General features: G+C 33.2%; 1 protein-coding gene across 1 annotated transcript in view; it reads right to left on the reverse strand.

Moving 5' to 3' along the window:
* Window positions 1-1,554, reverse strand: part of LOC142616250 (WAT1-related protein At5g07050-like) — a 28,870-nt gene extending 27,316 nt beyond the window's left edge. The window contains exon 1 of the mRNA XM_075789131.1: window positions 1,322-1,554. Coding sequence (XP_075645246.1) covers window positions 1,322-1,554 — 233 coding nt within the window. The remainder of the gene's footprint in view (window positions 1-1,321) is intronic.
* Window positions 1,555-12,827: the final 11,273 nt, after the last annotated feature.

Raw genomic sequence — 12,827 nt, forward strand, 5'->3', positions numbered from 1 at the left:
CATAGTGAACCCATCCCCATCACCACCACAGCAACCTTACACTGCCACCACCATGAACCTGCAAATGCATTGATACCCATGACAAAAAATTAAAGCGGAACCAAAATTTAAACCCAATCTGAGAGAGAGAATCGGAACACCCACAGACCCACAGCCACCAAATTGCCACCCACATCTATAACAACCTCCGTAAACCCACAGTAAACCCATCCCCACCAGCAACACATCAACCCCCTATCGCCACCACCATGAATCTGGCATCAATACCCATAATTAAAAAATTCAAAGCAAAACCAAAACCTACATCCAATCCAAGAGAGAAAATTGGAGTGAGAGAAAAGGTGAATTGGAATGAGAGAGAGAGAGAGAATCCACCATCGCCGCTCCAAACCACCATATTGTCGTTGTCGATCTCCAAACCACCACGTTATTGCCCCTGATCTTCAATCCATGCTGCCGATGTTGATCTCGTCCATGCCGATCTGAGAGAGACACCGAATCATAGAGAGGGGAGAAAGAAAGGAAGATGAGAAATGAGAGAGAGGAGGGACCGTGTGATTGAAAGAAGAGAGAGAAAGAAGTGATATTTTAATTTTATTTTTTTTTGTTTACATCCTTAGCTACAGTAGGTTCTAAATACACAATCTTACTGTTCATAGTTGCTAAAAATATTTAGAAACTCATACCAGCTGTAGCTGATTTTTGACTTGTTAGTGGGCAAAATAGTAACTAGGGGGTTTTTACACCCACTGCTAATGCTCTTAGGTGTCTCTTTCTTCACTCCATATCTTCTACTTATAAAGCATAGACACCCCTATTAAAGGCTAAGAATTAGTTTTTTATGAAGCCAACAATTACCTCTTGTATCTACTCCACGGAACGAATTTCTCACAGCATGTTAGACCCATGAATGAATATATATATTATGTGCGAAGCTCATACTAAAGGTGCACGGTGGTACACTCTACATTTTCTATATTTATAATTTAGTATCAAATTTTGTGTTAAAAGAATATTATTTACTATCATTCATAAATTGATCTATTGTAAATAAATTTAGAAGTTCAAAAAACAAGAAATTCAAAATACTTTTCCAAAACCCAGGAGCTTCATATTTATTTTCCTGTGTCATGTCTGTGATATAATGAGCCAGAATCCATGGAAGTTGTTAATTGCAGAATTTGTAAGAAGCTAACTAGGTTATAAAGAGAAACACGAAAATATTTTAAAAGAAAAAAAAAACGAAGAAGAAGAAGAACAAGATTGGCGCCAATAATAATAAGAAATGACCGTCAAAAGAAGGGAAAAATTGGAAGGAAACCTTTCATAGAGAAGTGCAAGAACACCAGTAGTTAGAGCTCCAAAGGCTTGTCCATAGGGCACTAGCACATATGGACTGAAGCCTTTGTCTAGAGAGACCTTGACGACTATAATCAATCCAGCGAAGAAGAAATTGGCAATTATGCAGAGAATATATGGTGTCAATACATCAATTAATCTCTCTCTTTTTCTGCTTTCACTTCCAACTCTTGCACTCTCTTCCTGTTCTTCCATCTTTAACTCCATTGACTTGCTCCTAAAGCTATAATTACACTCTTCTTAAATCATAGTGGAGACAACTGTAGAATGAATTATGGAAAATATATATATGTGGAGAGGAAAAATTCGCGACCTCTCACAAGCTGACACATAATACTACAAAGTCAGCAAAGTACGGCCAATTACAGAGCGTCATGTACTGCTACTAGGTTTTGCTATCATTATTCAGAAATCAACAAAAATTCATCAAGTGTCGTTGAAATAAAGGCATAAAAAGCATGCAAAAACCAATCACACATCAACGCGTGTAAGCAATGACATAAGCAGCCTGACGCGTGTAAGCAATGACATAAGTAGTCTAATTGAGTGCTGACAAGTGTCACCTTGAAAATCAAGACATTTCGGCCAATCAAAAGATGCCACGAGTCTTGGAGAAATAGTCTTAAAGCTCCTCCAATCAGACTGTGACACATGTCACCACATAATACATACATATATATATATATATATATATATATATATATATATATATAATTAATAACCTTTAAAAAAAATAGAAAAGCCTCTAAGCACGCGTATGAGCGCATGCTTAGAAGCTAGTTTTTTTTTTTAATGCTAATATTTTTTTATATATTTATCTTTATTTAGAATTGTTGTATATTTTCATTCTTTGAAAAATATAGGGGTGTGATTAGATGTAGTGTTTTAGGATGCAAAATGCAAATGTTTTGCATTTCCGAACAGGGAGGGGAATGCTTTAACTCAAAAATCAATATCCTTTATTTCGATCCACCATTATTCAAAGCAACTTTTGGGATGTTGTTTGGTTGCTTACAACCACTTTTTTTTTTTTTTTTGAATAATACATACCAAAAATATAATGGCAATCAGTATTCACCACGGGTGGGGATATTTATTTTGATGTCAAGACATTGAATCACAAAATAAAACATGCAAAAAATTACATGAATCTTTGAGATTCAACTCTATAAATTCTTTACCTAGTAAAATATGATAGCTGGTAAAGATTATGTTAAGATTATTGAAAATAAATATAATACATAAAGATAGTGGTCAAAATACAATAACTTATATAAAAGTATATTCTTTTTGAAAAAGTTAAAAATTTTGTAGACAAAATAACATCATTGTCTTACAGGTGACTCAAATAGCAATGCTACTCCATACACAGAATTTCATAATCATTAAATTAGTAAATTTTCAAATTTTGGATTCACCATAGATATTACTTTTTTATACAACACTAACAATATGTCACATCAACATAGGTTAAAATTTTTGTCAACTTTTTTGTTTCTATAGATTCTTTTTAACTCAAAATAATATATACCCTTATCAACAACCTTTCAAAATCTGGTTTAATTTAATTGTAATTAAATATGGGCACTCACCATTTCACTTGGAAACAAAGAGGATCCTTACATATACTAAAAAATTGGTAGACAAAGGTTCATTATTGAATGATGAATGAGTGACTTAAAATTTTAGTCAGCAGCACTTGAACATGTTAACTTAAAGAGAAAAATCTAGGATCTTAAACTTCTTTGCCACAACTTTGACATTACAGATTGTGAGTAATAGAGAAAAAATTGTGAGTTTATGTAAAAATGAAATGCAATCCAGTCTGTTGTGGCAAAAAACGTTGTGGTAGTAGAACTACTCTAACTCAGAGTATGCTGGTCGTGAAAATTTTATAACAATTTTTGTAGCATCATTTCACACAATTATATTATGTGATGAATTGTAACTAGTTTTCACTTTATATGTATCTACCGTTTTTTTCCTCTAGCATTTGCTATCATCTACCTAGAATAATGAGAGAAAGTGTGCTAGAGGTTGTGTTATTAGAATTATTATTACTTGTAGTCTTCGATAAAACTAAGGAAATTAATTTGCTCTAAAATGATATCTGGCGAAAGTTATGGTAAGATTATAAAAAATTAAAAATAAATAAATAAAAGAGATACAGATAGAGATAGTGACAGCGATAGAAATACTATTACTTTTATAAAAGTAAAACATGGTAGTGGTCTAGTGGCTCCGGTCTTATCAAAATGATTGTGTGTCCGGGTCCCTTTTCAAATAGCATAAATATATGAGCCATGTGAGTCATGCGTTACACACTGACATTATTAATTTATTAGCTTCTAAACATGCGCGTAATTTACTAGCCCTAAACATGCTGTCATGCGTGTGAATAACGGCTCTTCTATTTTTTGTTTTTTAAGATTAATCATTTTTATTCATTATAGTTGGTGGTTGTTTCATTCTTCAATCACTAAAATACTTAGAAGTGTGATGAGATTTATATGAAAATATTTTTCACCCATAAATGCACAATTTCATCACACCTCTATATGTTTTTGTGATTGAAGAATGGAACAATTGCGAATTATGATGAATGAAAATTATTAATTTAAAATAATTTTCACTTTAAAAAAATCCACTCTTATCTATGTTTAACAAAATACCAAAGCATTTTTTCACCTAGGATATGTCATAAGAATATCTGCACATCAGCAAATTACTAATCCATTAAGCTACAAACTTTGAAAACACAAATACACATAAATTTAAATTAACTGAAAACTTACCACTTTCGCTCGTTATACTATTTATTATCAAACTCGGGTTGCTTCAAAGGTTTTGCCTTTCCACCTACAAAAGTAAAGAAAAAGAAAAACCTTTTTTTACACAGGCGCGGGATTCTTTAGGAAAAGTGAGAGATTAAGAAGAGAGACAAATTTAATTGCTACATAAAATAAATGATCTCTAATTTTTTGAGAAAGTTTAATCCCATAATAATCTCTCTCACTAATTGATGGTTGTAAAAGTAATTTAGAATTACATATTATTTTATACTTGAAATAACTCAGGTAGAGAGCAAAGAAGAAACTTGGTCTTAGTTGCAAACAGATCTTCTACATTTCTATGGATGGTAATGGATGGCCTGCAATGGGTTGATATATAACTTGACTTCGACTATGGTTTGCAAGTACTGGCAGTCTGCATATGAAAGTTATCCAGATAAAGAGTGTCTGATTGGTAATAGATTTCCATGGCTAATGGAGAAAAAGACAAAAGACAAAAGAAATAATGCACGCAAATTCAAAAGAATAAGCCCATGGGAAAATGATAAAGAAAAGGAGATTAAAAAACATGTGAGATTAGTAAAAAATTATGGAAACAAAATTCACAAACTAATAAATTAATAATTTCAACAATGTCAAAGGAAACAAACCTTTCTGAAATTGGAGATTGTGATGAAGTGAATAAGAAATTGAGGCAATATAAAAGTCTGTGCAAACTGCAAGGAGACCGAAAAAGAGATGTGTGAGATATTTTTAAATAGAGATAGTGTGTGCTAATTTTTAGGAAAAAGATTCAACAAAAGTGTGTGAGATAAGATCATTTGTGCTAATTTTTAGGGAAAAAAATATGTATTTTTGATAATGGGTGTTATTTGGGTTTTTGAATGTTTATGATGGGGTTTGGATTGTTAACTGCGTTGTGTTTGTCATTTTGGCTCTTTTTATCACTTGTTTCTCTGTTGCTAGGAAAAAAATAGGGAGAATCTTTTCTTTTTTTGATAGGAAGGTGGGGGTAGTTTTTTGTTTTCTTGATAGAACAAGTGGGTAGTGGGAAGTTAAATTCTTTTTGTGTTAAACGTTGCTAGGTTGGCTATCTAGTAGGGAGTTGATAACCGATAGGTTTTTTGTTTTTAATTTTTGTTTATTTACTGTTTTAACCTCTTTTTTTTTTTAAGAATAAGGATAAGTTAATTAAATTATGGGTATTTTTGGAAATGAAAAAGGCAATAACTAATCTTCCAAATCTGCTTTTTTGAAAGAAAAAGAAGAAGGAGGGGGTCAATATAGACTCCTTCCCTTCCACTGCGTAGCTAGGCTAAATAAAAAATAAATAAATAAAGGGAAAGGGGTTGATTTAGGCCTCTTCCCTTCCATTGTATAGCTATGCTGACAGAGGAGAGTAATGCAATCTTACAAAAGAAGCTGCCGCCTAAGCTGAAAGATCCGGGGAGTTTCACTATCCCTTGCACTATAGGAAAATCTTATTTTGATAGAGCTTTATGTGGTTTAGGGGCAAGTATTAATCTAATGCCTTTCTCTGTTTTCAGGAAATTGGGTCTTGGAGAAGTAAAGCCGATCACTATCTCTTTACAATTGGCGGATAGATCCATTAAATATCCAAGAAGAGTCATTGAGGATGTATTAGTAAAAGTTGACAAGTTCATCTTCTTGGTTTACTTCATTGTCCTTGATATGGATGAGGACAAGGAGATCCTTTTGATATTGGGTCGACCTTTCCTTGTGACGGGGAGGACCTTAATTGATGTCCAGCAAGGAAAACTTGTTTTGAGGGTCGGAGAGGATGAGGTCACTTTTGATGTATTTAAGTCTATGGAATTTCTTCCCGAGACACATTCTTGTTTTCAAATAAGTGACTGAGATGTGATCCTGGCCGATGAGACTTATGCAATTGATTTTCTAAAGTTACCACTTGAGGTATGTCTTACTCGCTCTACACCTGTTAAATTCAATGATGAAGAGGTTAAGGAGCGTGAAAGATATTTGGAGGCTACACCACTCTTTCCTCTTTCAATGCAACCAAAAGTGGAAGACTTGAAATCATGTCAGCCAACATCTCCACCAGAAGAACCATCTAAACTTAAGCTCAAACTGCTTCCATCAAAGTTCAGATACGCTTTCTTAGGTTCGAAGGTGATTGTCTACACCGATCACTCTGCTCTGAAGTACTTGCTTGCAAAGAAGGATTCTAAACCAAGATTGCTTCTATGGATTTTGCTTCTACAAGAATTCGATTTGGAGATTAAGGACAAGAAAGGTACTGAAAATTTGGTGGCGGATCACTTGTCTCAGATGGAGCTTCAAGGTACGGATGATGAGCAGCAAGTTCAAATAAAAGAAGCATTCCCGGATGAGCATTTGATGGCTATACAAGTTGTTCCATGGTACGCTGACATAGTCAACTACTTGGTGTCGCAAATTCTACCTCCCAGGATGACATATCAACAAAAGAAGAAGTTCTTCTCCGACTTGAAATATTATTTTTGGGAAGAACCTTTTTTATACAGGCACTGTGCGGACCAGATAATCAGAAGATGTGTGCCCGAGGAGGAGATGGAGAACATACTCAGACATTGTCATTCATTGGAAGTTGGCGGCCACTTTGGTGGTGCAAAAATAGCGGCAAAAATTCTACAATCAGGGTTTTATTGGCCATCTATTTTTAAAGATACATTTAAATTTGTTAATTTGTGTGATCATTGTCAAAGAGTTGGAAATATTTCTAGGAAACATGAGATGCCTTTAAACAATATTTTAGTTATTGAATTACTTGATGTTTGGCGTATAGATTTCATGGGTCCTTTTCCATACTCATATTCTAACAAATTTATTTTAGTAGCCATAGATTATGTCTCCAAATGGGTGGAAGCAGTTGCTTTGCCAACTAATGATGCGAGAGTCGTAGTGAATTTTCTACGAAAGAATATCTTCTCCCGATTCGGCACTCCAAGGGCAACAATTAGTGATGGCGAAAAGCATTTTTGCAATCGCCAATTTGAAGAACTACTGACTAAGTATGGAGTTACACATCACGTGGCGACACCATACCATCCTCAAACGAGCGGACAAGTCGAGGTATCTAATCGAGAGCTGAAGCATATATTGGAAAAGACTGTGAATATCTCTTGTACAGACTGGGCGAGAAAGTTAGATGATGCTTTATGGGCCTATAGAACAACATTCAAAACACCGATCGGGATGTCACCATACCGGCTCGTTTATGGAATAGCATGCCATCTACCAGTGGAACTAGAACAAAGAGCCTATTGGGTGACAAGGATACTGAACTTTGATCTACAAGTAGCTGGTGAGAAGAGAATATTGCAAATCAATGAGATGGGTGAGTTCCGCAATGACGCTTATGAGAATGCTCGAATTTACAAAGATAAAACTAAGAGATGGCATGATAAGCATATTCTAAGTAGGGAATTCAAAGTCGGGCAAAAATTTCTATTATTTAACTCAAGACTTCGACTCTTTCCAGGAAAGCTACGCTCTCGGTGTTCAGGACCGTTTGTGGTAACCTAAGTTTTTCCCTATGGGGCGGTTGAAGTCCATCATGAACAAAAAGGGACATTTAAAGTAAATGGACAGAGATTAAAACCCTATATGGATGGAGACTTTAACTCAGAAAAATGCTCCATCAATCTCATCTGTAAAAAAGGATGAAAGGATAACGTCTAGCTACAGACGTTAAATAAAGCGCTTTTGGGAGGCAACCCAAGTTTTTCATTTTTTGTTTCGTTTTGATTTTTTTTGGTTTTATTATTATTTTTTTCTCTTTATCTTATTGTTTTCTTTTCTTCCATTTTGTAGGAATAAAGAGACCACAAAAATCTTCACTGGGTACACGGCTGGACCTCAAGGAAAAATATTCAATTAAAAATCAGGGGAGCATCTCTTCTCCTTTCTCATTCTTTTATTTAGTTTTTCTTCCTTTTTTCCATTGAGGACAATGTGAAATTTAGGTTTGGGGGAAGGGAATTTATTTTATTTATTCAAAAAAAAAAACTTTCTTTCGCCTAGCTTGAGGTTTGTGTTTTAAGTTCATTATACTACTATTGCTTAAAGAATTTCATTGCTTTCATGCTCAATTCATTGCACATGCACGTAGCCACTGACACACAACTTGTTGAAGGATAAAAATTATTAGAAAATCTTGATGATAACAATGTGGAGACTGTAACCCTTGTGAGTTTTGAACCAATCATTATTTTTGGAGGGTTTTTTTTTATTCTAATCTTAAAGTTTATTTGGAAGTGCGTAACATATCTCCCTTGTTGTAGTCCCATTGTTCTTTCTTTTGGCCAATAAAAAATGATTTTATGCCACACTTGAACCATTTGAAGTCATTGATGTTGAATGAACTATACTAGTCTTTGAGAGATGAGATTAGGCCATTTTTGTCTACTTTGAGCCATATATGTGTTTTTCTTTTTTTTTATACATTATCACTAGTCACCCCATTAAGCCTTAGACTTTCTTTCTTAAAGTCCTTGTCTATAGTGTTTCAAGATGGAATCTGATCAGTTTGTTTCAATGTGGTGGTTTGTGTGAGAATTCAAAGAAGAAAGGAAAAAAAAAAAAAAAAGAAGAAAAAATTGTACAGAGTTCCATTTACTCCAATGTTTTGAGTTGCTTAGTAACTAGGGGTATTCATTACCAATGTTTACTCTTACCTCAAACCGTAACTTGAAATATGAGTATGCAAAAGCACTTCAAGTTTGTGACTTGTTGAGTAACTGGGGGCATCCATCACAAATGCCTGCATTCATGTCAAAAGATAAGTGACGACTTGAAGTAAGTAAAAAAAAAAAAAAAGTAAATAGAAAGGGTTCTCATCAAATTTTGAGAAGTGAAATGTAAAGGAGTATTGCTTTGAAGAAGAAGAGTTGAAAAAAAATGTTGAATGGAAATTCCAAAAAAAGTTGACATTCCAACAAATCTTGAAAACACTTCTTATATTTACCTTTACCCATTTTTATTTCATTCCTTTTACTTTTACCCTACATTACGTCCTAATAAAGTCCTTATTTGATCTTGAAGATTGTGTAGTTCAAATATTGATATGACTGAATAAAAAGTGTGGTATAAATTCTTTTTGGCATCTTTTCATGAGACTACTTGTTCTTTCTTGATTAAGCATTTTTCATGTGATTTATATGTGAGATTTTTATTTTGCTTACATTATTCCACTCACATATATTGTTGAGAGTGTTACACCCCATTTCAGAGTGATTTCATTTGTTGAGTGATAACACCAGAAAGGTTTGAGTTGAAGCATACTTTCAAATAGAAATTCGAGTCAAGTTTATTCTAAAGCTAAGAGTATGTTTGGGTTGGCTACCACTTTTCACTAATATTGAGTTTTGATGGCATGAGAAATTTCTTTAGCATTTGTAGTGTTTCTGAACTTGAACTAATTCTCTTTGCAAAAGGCAATTGAAATTAAAAAAAAAATGATTTTCTTTGTTTTGTTTATTTTAGTATTCATTCTCAGAATTTTGTGGGTATATTCCCTGCAAACCCTCACGAGACTACAACTTGTCCACTAGTGTAAGCTAAGGGTTTAAAGGCTTGTTGCATACGCTAAATGCAATCAAAATTTCCAATGAAAGTGGATTAGTTAGGATATTTTCTTTGTTTTGTTTTACTCTTTATCTGTTTTGCTCGAGGACAAGCAAAATGTAGGTTTGGGGGTATTTGATGTGAATGAAATATATACAATAAAGTACTCACATATCTACATATTTAGCATTATTTTTATGTTATTTTGTTACTGATTATATAATATCTTTGTGCTGTAGGTAACAAGAGTTTTACATGCAAAGTGGGGCTAAGCCAATTAAATCAATCCAACTTTCATCCAGCCAGGCATAAATTCAAGAGAAGACCAACCCAATTAAATTCAAGTCCAAGTGGAGAAAGGAATCAAATGAAATTTGCACCAAATCCAAGTCCAATTCAGATTAGGATTCCAGCCTGCACATCAGTAGTATTTTTGGCATAACTTTCGGCTCAGATATCCAATTGAGATGATTCAAGTTGGGCTGGAAATTTAACGTAAAGGGCTACAACTTTGTAGTTTTACAAAAGTCCAAATTCTAACGTTAAATGGGCCAAAATCGTTGTTTAAGTGAAGCCTAAAAATCTGGGATTTTCTCCAAACGGGAATAGGATTCCTTGACCTATTTAAAGGCTCTTTAGGAAAAAAAAAAAAAAAAAAAAACCAGAGAGGAAAAGGGGGCGCCACATAGAAGAACTTGTTTTGGGAGTCATTATGAAGAGGAGAATCTGAGGACAAAGGCGAGAGCTTCATGTTGATCAACCAATTCAGATGAAAAACATAAGTTTTATTTGTTTTCTTTTCAATTTTATTATGAACTAAATTTATTTTCTTGAGCGTTGATGTAGTCTAGCAATGAACACAATTTATATTCTGAGTTATTTTATTTTTAATATTTCCATGATTGAGTGTTTAATTCTTATTCTTAATGGTTACTATTTTTTTTACGAATTATTGTTTGATCAATTGAATTACAATGAGACCGAGAGGTGATTTGTTATTTTAGTTCTAGAATTAAACATCATTAGTTGAGCGAAAGTAGAGATGCTTTACCGCGATTAGTGTGATTTTTCAGAAAATTCAAAGTACGTAACGAGTCTCCAATTAATTAAATTCACATAGAGATATGGAATTGTTAGTTGAAGATATTTTTGATATTATTCGAGAGAAGATATTGAATACTTAAGGAATTTTTAATCACCAACAGGAGATTATTAGAATTTAATAATTAGGAAGAATAAATTGTGTGGGATTTGTTAGGTGAAATCAACTGCTCTAGATCTATTCTTATCATATTTTTACAGTTTTATATTTTTGTATTTTGTTAATCTTTTATTCATAGATTTATTTTTATTAAATAGTTTAATTTAATTCAGATAGTCGAACGTTCCATTTATTTTCGATTTTCCAAATAGTAATTAATTTAGTGAATTTCGGTATCCAATAACATAGTTAATCCCTGTGAGTTCGACATTTGTTTTCTAAAAACACTTTACTACTTGTTACGATTCTGTGCGCTTGTAGATTATTTTACGCGAACAAGTTTTTGGGGAAGGGAATTTATTTTATTTATTCAAAAAAAAAAAAAAAAACTTTCTTTTGCCTAGCTTGAGGTTTGTGTTTTAAGTTCATTATACTACTCTTGCTTAAAGAATTTCATTACTTTTATGCTCAATTCATTGCACATGCACGTAGCCACTTAGACACAACTTCTTGTTGAAGGATAAAAATGATTAGAAAATCTTGATGATAATAATGTGGAGACTGTAACCCTTGTGAGTTTTGAACCAATCATTATTTTTGGAGGGTTATTTTTTTTTTCTAATCTTAAAGTTCATTTGGAAGTGCATAACATATTTCCCTTGTTGTAGTCTCATTGTTCTTTCTTTTGGCCAATAAAAAAATGATTTTACGCCACACTTGAACCTTTTGAAGTCATTGATGTTGAATGAACTATACTAGTCTTTGAGAGATGAGATTTGGCCACTTTTGTCTACTTTGAGCCATATATGTGTTTTTTCTTTTTTTTGATACATTATCGCTAGTCACCCCATTGAGCCTTTTAATTAGCCTTTTTTTCTTAAAGCCCTTGTCCATAGTGTTTCAAGATGGAATTTGATCAGTTTGTTTCAATGTGGTGGTTTGTGCGAGAATTCAAAGAAGAAAGGAAAAAAGAAGAAAAAAAAAATTGTACAGAGTTCCATTTTCTCCAATGTTTTGAGTTGCTTAGTAACTAGGGGTATTCATTACCAATGTTTACTCTTACGTCAAACCGTAGCTTGAAATATGAGTATGCAAAAGCACTTCAAGTTTGTGACTTGTTGAGTAATTGGGTGCATCCATCACAAATGCCTGCATTCACGTCAAAAGATAAGTGACGACTTGAAGTAAGTAAAGAAAAAAAAAAAGGAAAAGTGTTAAAAAGAAGTAAATAAAAAGGGTTCTCATCAAATTTTGAGAAGTGAAATGTAAAGGAGTATTGCTTTGAAGAAGAAGAGTTGAAAAATAATGTTGAATGGAAATTCCAAAAAGTTGACATTCCGACAAATCTTGAAAACACTTCTTATATTTACCTTTACCCATTTTTATTTCATTCCCTTTACTTTTACCCTACATTACGTCCTAATGAAGTCCTTATTTGATCTTGAAGATTGTGTAGTTCAGATATTGATATGACTGAATAAAAAGTGTGGTATAAATTCTTTTTGGCATCTTTTCATGAGACTATTTGCTCTTTCTTGATTAAGCATTTTTCATGTGATTTATATGTGAGATTTTTATTTTGCTTACATTTTTTCACTCACATATATTGTTGAGAGTGTTACACCCCATTTCAGAGAGATTTCATTTGTTGAGTGATAACACCGGAAAGGTTTGAGTTGAAGAATACTTTCATAGAAATTCGAGTCAAGTTTATTCTAAAACTAAGAGTATGTTTGTACCTTACATACATCTTTTTTAGTATCAAACACACTATATTCTTTACTTTAATTTGAATCTCTCTCTGTATGTGTCTATCTGTCTGTGCTTTCCCCAAGAATTTAAGTAAAGTTTTATAGTTTGTGGGTCTACCAAGCAAGCTCTCTTGTCTT

Source organism: Castanea sativa, chromosome 11 (assembly GCF_040712315.1).
Source record: "Castanea sativa cultivar Marrone di Chiusa Pesio chromosome 11, ASM4071231v1".
Taxonomy (NCBI): domain Eukaryota; kingdom Viridiplantae; phylum Streptophyta; class Magnoliopsida; order Fagales; family Fagaceae; genus Castanea; species Castanea sativa.